Source organism: Sinocyclocheilus anshuiensis, unplaced genomic scaffold (assembly GCF_001515605.1).
Source record: "Sinocyclocheilus anshuiensis isolate Anshui unplaced genomic scaffold, SAMN03320099.WGS_v1.1 scaffold412, whole genome shotgun sequence".
Taxonomy (NCBI): domain Eukaryota; kingdom Metazoa; phylum Chordata; class Actinopteri; order Cypriniformes; family Cyprinidae; genus Sinocyclocheilus; species Sinocyclocheilus anshuiensis.
The window spans coordinates 1,089,232-1,101,106 of NW_015558661.1; the positions used below are offsets into that span (position 1 = coordinate 1,089,232).

The 11,875-nt window shown below is 37.9% G+C and overlaps 2 protein-coding genes across 4 annotated transcripts in view; both read right to left on the bottom strand.

Moving 5' to 3' along the window:
- The window catches only part of LOC107681061 (uncharacterized), a 4,680-nt gene extending 3,352 nt beyond the window's left edge, over positions 1-1,328 (bottom strand). Inside the window, exons 1-2 of the mRNA XM_016477212.1 lie at positions 565-1,328; positions 448-477 (exon numbers count right to left, since the gene is read on the bottom strand). Of these exons, the coding sequence (XP_016332698.1) occupies positions 448-477; positions 565-586 (52 nt within the window). The 5' untranslated portion in view covers positions 587-1,328. The remainder of the gene's footprint in view (positions 1-447; positions 478-564) is intronic.
- Positions 1,329-1,517: 189 nt separating this feature from the next.
- On the bottom strand, positions 1,518-10,723 carry LOC107681166 (putative tRNA (cytidine(32)/guanosine(34)-2'-O)-methyltransferase). Of its 3 annotated transcripts, none has more exons than XM_016477363.1 (11): positions 10,631-10,723; positions 10,195-10,335; positions 9,987-10,056; positions 9,754-9,853; positions 8,819-8,897; positions 8,668-8,720; positions 2,854-2,907; positions 2,634-2,736; positions 2,454-2,537; positions 2,196-2,299; positions 1,518-2,108 (listed from the first exon to the last, which is right to left on the bottom strand). In XM_016477363.1, exons 2-11 carry the CDS (start codon positions 10,313-10,315, stop codon positions 1,908-1,910), a joined length of 969 nt encoding a protein of 322 aa, XP_016332849.1. In that variant the 5' UTR covers positions 10,316-10,335; positions 10,631-10,723; the 3' UTR covers positions 1,518-1,907. The 3 variants fall into 3 exon arrangements, with proteins under 3 accessions (XP_016332849.1, XP_016332850.1, XP_016332847.1); XM_016477364.1 differs by lacking the exon at positions 10,631-10,723 and adding an exon at positions 10,428-10,581; XM_016477361.1 differs by having other exon boundaries at positions 1,519-2,108; positions 10,635-10,723.
- Between the last annotated feature and the right edge of the window lie 1,152 nt (positions 10,724-11,875).

The following is an 11,875-nucleotide window of genomic DNA, read 5'->3' on the forward strand; positions in this document are numbered from 1 at the left end:
TTTAGCATACTCAAATAGTTTAGTGTTTTAAGAACAATACATTTTACGATTATGACTGCATACACAAAGCATGGCAAGATTTCATCTGCAAAGAAGAATAGTGGCCGAAAACCAAAAGTGAATGAAAAGGACAGTGGAACACTTAAGAATAATTGTCCAAACAACACATAAGTACTGTGAAAAGAAATATTGCCTATTTACAGGTGTTTACATTATTTTGTCCAACCCTTGTAGTTTCAACACAGGTTTAGAGGAAATAGAGATTTAACTGTTCTCAGTTTAAAAAAAAAAAAAAAAAAAATGTTAATTTCGCTACAGTGGATTTCTGAGTGTTAAAGCAAAAGATGATGTAATCTGAATCATCCTTAATAAAAAACATAATTTCAGTATGAAAACCAACAATTTACTAAAAATACATAATTCATGAACAAAACATTAACTACATACCTGCATTTGCCAATTTGGTAAAAAGACTCACTGAAAAATAAGCAATGTAAAGGGTGAGCCAACACATATCAGTCAAACAAATACTCTGTACATAGACGATTAAAATGTAGCACTTACAGAATATACCCAGCTGGATCATAATTTCAGGTACTCAAGTTGATACAGCAACACTGGTTAGGACTATCAGGTCTTCATGCAACATCTAGCATGACAATGTCATTGTTTAAAAAAAAATACACCGGATGCACGGTTGCCATTTTTGCATACAGGTTTCTGTTTTCCTGCCAAACTCTGAGAACGCGAGTTCTCTGCAAGACTGATTCTCTCTGCATGACTGACAATGACCATCAATTCCACTTTTATGTAAATTATTCATAACTACATTAAAGAATAATTTAGAAAAGACCACATCAGTGGACTCAAGCAGAAGACGAGAAAACATAGAATGCTGTTGGGTTAGGCTATATACTTAGACAGTGACAAATACTACAGTTATGAAACTGTCCAGAATATGCATGGACCATTGAGCAAGCAAATGAAAGGAAACAGATGGCAGATCTTCTCACTTGCAGGCTTGACGACATATTTCAAACTGCACTTAACCTTTGCACTTAGTCTTTGAGCAAAGTCATTCTGACTCTGAGATTTTAAAATATGTCTATATTAATTCTGTATTCATACACAGGCCTGTTTTGAAGATCTGAAATGCTGCTTTTAAAGCCAAAACGATATTAAAAATACAAGAACGGATTCAAACTTAATTTGAATCACTGCATCTACAAATAAAACCAACAAATTCTGCGTCATGGTAAATTTGGTTATGTGTGTTTTATTAACATGTAGAGCTGCAGTTAAAAGCACAATATGTAATTTTCGCGGCTAGAGGGCTCGTATTCAAAATAAACAAATAGATAAAGGCATAGATTGATGACGCCGTGACTGAATGTGGAATCATGGGAGTTGTCGTCTTCATCCCCACAGCCGACGCAATCCGACGGGACTCGGGCAGAAATCATGTTCATGGATGAGCTAATGATTTATTAACGTAGTAGAATGAAGGTTTTTGGATATTTTAATAAAACAATCTTACATATTGTGCCTTTAAAAGTTCAAATTCAATCAGGTAGTTTCTGTGATTCATACAAAGGACCAATCACAGAGAAGAATCTTTGCTAATTCTAAGTGTAATAAAAAAGTTACAGAAACAATTAAATACATAAAAGATCAACTATATTATAATCAACCAACACTTTCAACAAAATGTGCAGAAATTGTACCTTTACAGGTATGAAAGAGTGTCACTCTTAATAGTACCCTTAATAGGGACGACTTTAAAATAAGGTACAAAGACGTAACACGTCACGTTTTTTTCTGAGAGTATCTCTAAAAATAAATGTTGATCAATCATGATAAAACAATGAAACGATTTTAACAGAAGCTGTACAAATCAGTAATGTCCATTAATCAGAGGTTCCTGGTGTGACCGTGTTCGTGTCTGGACTTTTGTTGAGATCTAAAGCAGACAGGGTATCAAGTGCGCCAGAAGGCAAGTCCTCTTTGGCTAACAAGTTATTCTTGCGGAGCTGACAGGCTTGCTGGTACGGTGGCCGAATTGGGGGTTGGGTGGGTGGTAAATACTGGTATTCTTTACTAGAATCAAGCTGTTTGAGAATAAAGCAAACCATGCATTAGGTCAGACTACTCATTCATAGACACGTATGTGTGATTTGAAAGAAGCTCATTAGCACCTGAAGCGGGTATGTTCTGTCTGAATCAAAGGCACTAAGATCTCCACAAGCAAGGAAAGGAACTATTATTCGGTTTGGCCCCTCTAGCTGGTTGAAGTCGACATCTGGATGGGACAAATTTGCATTCATATTGTGAGGAGGAAGACTGGGCATATACATAGACTTTTACAATATAAAATGAGAATAAATGGCATATACAGATGAGCACAATCAAATATGAAAGAACTATTTTGATATTGGAGTAATGGAACAAGTTACCATAAGAGTGATCCAGTAAAGGGTTGGACATGTTGGGGACATAACCATCAGGTGGAGAGTAATTCTGACACACCACAAATGCCTCTGAAGGGCAAAAACACACACTGGTTCATGTTTGGAAAAGTACAATATTCCCAATACAGGTTTGTATTCCCTCTTCATATGAAATTCTCCTCTCACCTATGCTAGAGTTGCGGCTGCTGCGTGGTTTGGCACAGATTACAGAGCTGAAGAAGATCTTGAGCTGGGAGTACAGCAGCGTCACATCTTTTCCCCTGAAGATCTACACAGAAGAAAGACATTGACGTTCAGGTGAGACTGAAGTAAACATTTCTCACATAAAACATTTTATAGATTTGACAAGGTAATAAAGAGTATGAATGACAATGAGACAGCTTACTTTCGCAACCAAGTTGCCACCTGGTTTGAGAACATGTGTGGTGATATTGAGAGCCTGTCAATATGAAAACATAAAACCTTAAGCAAAACCTTCAACAAGCATTCTAGCAGTTATATGGTAAATCAAAAGCAAAATATTAAATTTCACAGTCCTCTATACCAATTTTGGTAGCCAAAAACTACTGAAACTAGTATTTAGTTATTAATGCTATTAAGACTACTAATAGCATTAATAATAATAATAATAAATAACACATTAAACATTACACACGTATGTTTCCGTGTGTGCGAGTGTGTGTTTGTACTGTATGTGTTGGAAAACCTATGACATAGTGATTGTAGCTCCACCCACTGTTGACAGCTGCACCCTATTCTGGCTCCAATTAGGGGCCTTTAAGAAGGGTTGCTTCCGAGCAGTAGTCAGTTCATTCCTTGTTCACTGCTCTGGATTATTCCATATGGTGTTGTGGCTGTGTACAGATGTAAGTTTACTGTTTGTTTTGTATGGTTTGGATTTATTTGCAATTTCTTGATTGTTTAATTATTATTTATTTATTTTGTTTAAGTTCAGAAACCAGTCTGATACCTGTGGAACGAGTGATGTACTGGCATTGGTGAAATAAAACTTGTAAATGGATATTGCCTCAAGGTGTTTTAACTGACATCCCACTGTGATGCTCCCCTTACATGTCTCTTACATGGGCCTTCGAGCCAGAGTTGAGCATCCCAATGGACCAAGAGCAACATACTAGCCAATGCCATATACCACCTCGTCGAGAGTCTTCAAGACAGACTAAGCCTCCAGTCTATCTTGAGGACTATGAGACTACCTTACCGCCATTGAAGCCTCCTCGAACTAGCCAGTCAGTTTCCTTAGCCCCAGTCCAAAGCAGTAGTGAAGATGCCGGAGAGAGTTATATTCTGAACCTTGTGACCCTATCTTACTGGAAATGAAGCAGTTGAAGGAGTTTGTTATGGAATTAGGCCGAAGTGTGAAGCAGATAAATTCCAGAGTTAATAGGATGTGTTCTTCAGGAAGTTCTTGGTCATCTGAAGAAGGTAGCCAAAATTTATCTGCATTACCCTCACCTGATAAGGAGTCTTTCATCCCTTCTATGGGGATTGATTCAGCTGCAGCATTAGCTCAAGAGCTCCGAGTTCATCTACAGGAACAACATCATGCGAAAGCTAGTCCCGAGTTAAAGTTACCGCCATGTGTGAGTAGAGCGTCCTCTCTGCCTCCACCTCCTTCTTCTATGGTACTGACTCCTCAATCCCAGTTAGCTCCTGATTTGAATGTATCACAAGTTAATCAAGTCCCTGCTGATGGGAATGTTGTTAGCCATCCAGTGTCAAGGCAACTTTCTGCAGTTCAGAGCCCTCATGCTCCTCATTTGTCTACTTTGATGGGAAGTTCACAGCATCCGGCCAGTCAGTTCATGCCCCCTAATTTATATGCTCTAAATCCTTGGGTTGATGCGCATTATCAGTTATCAGGTCAGTCTTATGCATCTAGACCTGCAGTGCAACCATCGATCCCTCCTTGGGCTATGAATCCACCATTGTTTGGCCCAGTATATCCTGGATTTTGGCCACCAGTACCAGGTCCTTTGTATCCAAGTCATTTGTCAGTTCCTATGAATGCTGTTTATCAACAAGCACAAGATCCCCAGGGTACTATGGCATCGTCTCAGTATCTACCATTCTCACAGCAGGCTTTGCATAATTCAGTGGTTAGAACTGAACCTCCTATTAGTCAATTACCTGTTCCATTTACATCTTTGGCATCCAGCACGATTACTCAATCATCTGTACCCATTACAGCTCAAAGTGGAAATATGACTGATTGTGTCCAGCAGGGAAATCAAGATGTTCAGTCTTCATTACCATTAGTTATGCCCAGTTTACCTTCACCTCTTCTTGTGAGACCTATTGTGCAACACCAAAGTAATCAGATGCAACAGAATAATCCTATACCTTGTGTTTCTCAGTCTTTGGTTCAACAGCCTGTTTCAAGTTCTCAAACAGGATATGAGCCAAGAGCCCAGGTACGTTATTCTCCAAGATCATGTCGAATTGAAGGACCTTCATTTCCATATCTCTATAAAGAGGATCCTAAACAATTTATAATGTTAAAGATGATCCAAGGGGCTTTTACTTCACAGGGATTGGGCCTTCCTGAGCAATCCTATCCCATGCCTAGTCTTCTAAAACAATTCAAGCATCTAAATGGACTTCCACTGGAACCATTTAATAAAGTCCAGCCTATGCTTTTGATTGGTGCTGATCATCCGTATCTTCTAGCTCCAGTAGAGAAAGTTCGTCTTAGCCCTCATGGGGGACCAGCCGCAGTTCATACCAGATTGGGATGGGCTCTTCAAGGTCCAGTATCGTCAGCTCAATCAAATGAGACGGAAACCCAATGTCTGTTTCTTTCTGGGGTTTCTATTTCCTCTCAGCTCCAACAGGATGTAGAGCGGTTGTGGCAAGTGGACGTGTTTCCCTACAAGAGTGAAAAGACTAGTATACGGTCCAAACAAGACCAGTATGCCCTGGATTGTCTTGACCGGTTGACAACAAGAGACATGGTGGATGGTGTCTCTAGATATGCCAAGGCTTTTACCTCTAGCAGCACAGCAACTTGGATTGGAGGGCACAGCTGAATCACTAGTGTTAAGAACTGTGCGTCAGGACACAGAGGTACTGAGAGGAGCCAGTGTGAACTTTACAATTTCTTCAGCAAATTCTCATCAGGAATGTATGGTCCTGTTGATCTTGATGGAAATTCCATTAGGAGGGAATTGCACGTATTTTGTGATGCCTCAGAATTGGCTTATGGGTCAGTGGCCTACTTAAGGATTGTGAATCAGGAGAGTGAAGTTCTAGTCTCCTTTGTGATGGCCCGATCCAGAGTTGCACCTCGTAAGTCAATTTCTATACCTCGTCTAGAATTGTGTGCTGCCCTCACCGGGGTTCAATTGGCAAATCTGTTGCAGAGGGAACTTGATCTGCTCATTCAACAAACAATACTGTGGTCTGATTCGATGACAGTACTTAACTGGATTCGTTCTGAGACTTGCCGCTATAAAGTATTTGTTGCAAACCGCATTACTGAAATCCTAGAGTACTCTGCTTCTGAACAATGGCGTTATGTTAACACCACTAGCAATCCAGCTGATGATATTACTAGAGGCAAGAATCTGACTGATCTAGTCAAACCGAATCATTGGACTCGAGGCCCTGCTTTCCTTTATTCTGACCCTGATCAGTGGCCAAAATTCCCTGGTATGACTGAGAACTCTGTTGATGCTACAGAGTTGAGGAAGACTCTGTTCTGTGGCCTTACTAATGCTGAGGACAACCTTGTGAATCTTGATGTTCAGCAATACAAGTCATGGAATGAGCTTGTTGAAGCTGTGGCAGTTAACCCCGATAACTCTTTGCTGGACAAGGCTCAGATTGAACTTCTCCTGTTGCGACAGGCTCAAAGGAAGGATTTTGCCGAGGAGTATGGTGCATTGCGAATTGGGAAAAATGTTCCAGCTAGTAGTCGATTGTACACTCTTGCCCCTGAGTTCGATCCCATTGCTGAAGTTATTAGAGTAGGAGGGCGACTTCGACATAGTCAAGAACTGGCTTTTGACACCATTCATCCAATTATTCTTGATTCAAGAAATTCTGTCATTCAACTTTTGATTGCAGCTGTAGATGCCAAGTTGGGTCATCCTGGAGTAGATAGAGTTTATGCTCATCTTAGGCGCTACTACTGGATTTTAAAAGGTAGACAAGCCGTGAAGAAATATCAAAGAAAGTGTCTGGAGTGTGCTAAATGGAAAGGAAAACCAACAGTTCCTCGGATGGCTGATCTTCCTCCATCTAAGCTCAATTTGTTCAAACCTCCCTTCTGGTCCACAGGAATGGATTGTTTTGGGCCATTTGTGATCAAGTCTGGTCGTAAGACTGAGAAACGATGGGGATTACTTTTCAAATGTCAGACTACTAGATGTGTGCATTTAGAATTGCTGACTAGTCTTGACACTAATAGCTTCTTAATGGCACTCCGTCGTTTTGTAGCTCGTAGAGGACAACCTTATGAAGTGATCTGTGATCAAGGAACTAATTTTCATGGGGGCGAAAGTGAACTGAAGAGTGCCTTTGACCAATTAAGTCCAGTCTTGCAAGGAAAGTTGTGGAATCATCAAATCAAATTTACTTATAATCCTCCTTATGCTCCACATTTTGGAGGAACGTGGGAGAGGGAAATCCGATCCATCAAGGGTGCCCTTCGTTCTGTTTTAGGAAGTCAAGTAGTGACTGAGGAGGTTTTAACAACCGTATTGGTGGAGGTTGAAGAAATATTGAATTCCAAACCTCTAGGATATGTCTCTTCTAATGCTGATGATTTGGATCCTGTAACTCCCAATTTGCTCCTAATGGGGCGGCGGGATGCTTCGTTACCCCAAGTGATTTATGCTGATTCTAATACTTTATCTCAGAGAAGATGGAGACATAGCCAGGTTCTGGCGGATCAATTTTGGACCAGTTTTATTAGGAATTATCTGCCGAATCTACAAATTCGCCAAAAGTGGCAGCAAGATCAAGGCCACCTGGACGATTCTGATGTAGTCATGATCTTGGACCCTCGACTCCCCCGTGCTTTATGGCCCATTGGTAAAGTACTGAAGACTTTCTTGGGCAAGGACGGCCGTGTTAGAGTTGCTGAAATAAAGATCAAAGGGAAGTCTTATGTTCGGCCTGTCAGCCGGCTTATTCCTTTACCCTTTATTAAGGATTAGGCTTTAATGTTATGTCATTGTGATTTTCTAGAATTGAAAATATGATGTCATATTTTGGGGTGGCCTTGTTGGAAAACCTATGACATAGTGATTGTAGCTCCACCCACTGTTGACAGCTGCACCCTATTCTGGCTCCAATTAGGGGCCTTTAAGAAGGGTTGCTTCCGAGCAGTAGTCAGTTCATTCCTTGTTCACTGCTCTGGATTATTTCATATGGTGTTGTGGCTGTGTACAGATGTAAGTTTACTGTTTGTTTTGTATGGTTTGGATTTATTTGCAATTGCTTGATTGTTTAATTTTTATTTATTTATTTTGTTTAAGTTCAGAAACCAGTCTGATACCTGTGGAACGATTGATGTACTGGCATTGGTGAAATAAAACTTGTAAATGGATATTGCCTCAAGGTGTTTTAACTGACATCCCATTGTGATGCTCGCCCTACGAATAAGCAGTAACCTAAGAGTCTCTTACAGTATGTGTGCGTTTGGAAGGGAGAGAGAGTGGGAGAAACAGAGTATATGTGCTTTCCGTACATAAAACAATTTTGTGGCAAAAACATGGAAATAGTTGATCTTATTGTTTACTATATTTATTTGCTTGGTCAATGTTGTGGGTTTGAGTTCTTTTGCTGTTTTAGGCTGTAAGGACCTTTTGAAATAACTGAAATCATTTGGCGAAGTGATATGGACATGTAATGCGATCAAGACCTGCCTGGAACTACTTTAGCCGTGCATTTCCCTGAAAATAATTACACACCTTAGAATGTTCTTCAGCCAATCAGATTCTAGCATTCAACAGCCCCATTGTACAATATTATTTAACAGATCTGAGCTACCATGAACTAATGATAAAAAAATATATTTTCATTAACATTAACTAAACAAACAAAAAAAATAAAAAATAATTACTGTAACAAATGTACTTCTCAATGTTATTTATTGTGAGTTAATACATTTACTAATGGGACCTTATTGTAAGGTGTTAGCAAAATAAGAGTTATGGAAAATAGGAATTCATACCGCCAAAAGGAGCTGTGCCTGAATGTATTCATCTACATCATGAAGACCTGTAACTATATAGAGAAATGGACACAAAACCTTCAATTCAAGATTTTGCTAAACTAGACTAGAAAGCAACATCATGTTCAATAAAACACTTATTATTTCTCACCATCAGGGGCGCCGTCACACACAACCAAGTCTGCTGACTGTCCTTCAAAATGTCGAATAATCTCCTGCGCTGTAGAAATCTATGAAAAGCAATGACAATAGTCACACAAATAAAAATATGTTTAAGGCAAGACACCACAGGCTTAAATATTGTTTTATCAAGCACTGGTCAGTTTTTAGATTTTGGTCTCTGTTTGGCTTTTAATATCGTCTTGTTTCAGACTAGTGGAAAGTAAACATCCAAAATAGACATTTAAGTGTTTATTTTATTGCACTTATTCTATTTGCGTTTGTGGATTTTAATTACAATACATATCTTTAATGGATCTTTTTCAAAATGAGTTTTTTTTCATGCACTGAGCTAGAAATCTCCACTTCAGTATTACTTACACCAGACTTTGCAGTTTTATTCCTATCTATATTCTGAAGGTTTTTACAGATGAGCTTGTTCATATATCATTAATCTAACATCTTATTTCTAAAAGCATTGTGATTTTTTTTTTCTGGTTATTGACAGTACTTTCTGATTTTTGGAGTGATAAGAGATATCGAAAATCACCTCCGTGAAAAACCTTTGACTCTAATATGTTAAAATGATTGTTAAAGTGTAAAAACACTTTTGAACCTGGCTTTATCCAACGTTCATATTTTTGTTCTGGAAATGTATGCAAACTAGTGCATATTTAATTGCATAACTGGCCTATTTAAAAAAAACTTTTTATACTTGTAATGTTTACAATTCTTAATCTAATCATTTAACTGGGGAAATATGGTGATATCTATTAGTCAATTTTTTTTTTTACCCTATTCATCTGGAGTGTCTTGCTTTCAAAATTTATAGATTCATGTTATAATAACATATAGATTAAAATGCTATAATGACTTGCTGAAAAAAAAAGCAAAAATGTTTAAGTGTAAAAGTCTTGCAAGCTCCACCTTGGTGATGTCTCCTTGAATTTGTGTGACACCTGGCAAAGGGGCCATTGCTTGAAGGTCAACTGCCACAATCTTGACCTCTTCACTCTTGTCTTTTCCACTGAAATCGGACAAAAAAAAAGCTTAAGTGCCAATTACAATAAAAACACTTTACTGAACAGTATCTGTATGTGCTGTTTACACTTTATCATGCAGTACAGATCAAGTGCATTGTGCATTTGCATTTAACAAACCGGAGTTTGCGGCTCAGAACTTGACTCCAGCTGCCAGGTGCCGCACACAGATCCACAGCACGACTAACACCTGTATGTAGGTAGGACATGAACAAGTCATTTGAACATAAAAGCCTGTTTTGATGTTGTCTATGTAGGCGGTTCACACGCTTTCGAAACATATCCTATGATGACTCATCCACTATCCCATGCAGATTGAAGCTCTTACCTTTAAAAAGGTTGAACTCCTCATCCAGCTGCAGGAGTTTGAAGGCACTTCTCGCTCTCCAGCCCTCCTCCTTCGCCAGCCTGTAGTATATATCGCGTTTGTCTTTGGATGAGCGCCCCATTTTTCCTTCACTCACTTATTCTGTAGACAAACAAATAATGACACAATTGTACATCTAAACCAGCTAAATTAATAATGAATATCTTTCCTATAATAGTATTTACATATGTTACCTCTTAGAACAGATACGTTGAAAGTGACTTCTTATTATTTACCACTCAATTACTCTTAATTAAAAAGAATCTCATTCTGCGCTCTCTCAACAGCACCTTTATATTTAGTAAGAAATATTAACGCTAGCGGTTACACACATAACCATAATATCCACTAACCAACATCATTAAAGTGTAATAAATTATAATTTCATAAAATGTACCTACTTAGACTGCAGCTGGATCAGCGCCACCTGTTTTCGCCGCAACGTCACACTTCTTCTTCTTACTCTGTTGCAGTCAGAGAAACAGGAGACAACGCTGACACCCACTGGAGATAAGGTGCTATTACATATGATGCCTGTACGTGATCGTAGTGTTTGTGTGTGCATTTAACGTCCATAAACACGGACTTTAAGCAGAATTATTATAAGCATATAGCCCGTGAACTTTCCAGTGTAATCACAGTTCCTATAGAAATATTATACTACAGTTATAATTAAGAGTACAAGACCCAGGATTAGAGAAATCACCTTTTTTTAATGGAATAAACATTAATATTATACATGCACTTTCGTTCAGCTGCAAATATTGAACATTATACAATTATGCATACTATAACAAGACAGGAAAGTAAGAAAAAAATTAAAATAAGTAGCCTACAAAAATGAATAATTAAAAGTGGCAAGGGTGTAATAAAAAAATCTGAATATGGGTACAATAAATTAAAAAAAAAAATCAAATAAATACTTTCTAAAGCTCACAGACTTTTAAATGATTTAGCTTTCTGAGTCTCTGCTATTGTCTCTGGCTTAATTTAGTCAGCATACATACAAATCATAAAACCGAGTTTCAATGTGAAATGATTTGGTCAAAAATATAAGTAAATTCAATAAATAAAAGCATTTTTCGTCTTCTTCATAATAATCAATGAAGCCAAAAATATATTTTGAGAGAGTGAGAGAGGTCTTGAACTGAATATTTTCATTGATACATTTCTGTATCTCACACCACAATAAAAAACTGACTGTACAATGTGAAAATAAGTGCAATTTGGTTTCATGATAATTATTACAGAAAACACAGTTTAATAATGATTTCCTGGATAAGTTTAAAGTGTATACATTTAAAGGAGATTTCTAAGTGGAGCATTCTATAGGGATACCATCAAAAGTACGAAAGAAACTATATGTACATTTTGTATATATCATGCTGTGTATACATATTGTAAATGTATATATATTTACCCTCTAGACAGATACCTTATGCTGTACAAGTACAAAATAAAGGACAATACATTAATTTTACTTTTACTTTAAGTCATTTAGCAGACGCTTTTATCCAAAGCGACTTACAAATAAGAAAAAGTAATTAAAACTACAAGCTAAAACTCTATAAATACTATATATATACACACATTTAAGAAAATGAAAGAAATGAAATAAAAATGACAAATGCATACAACAACA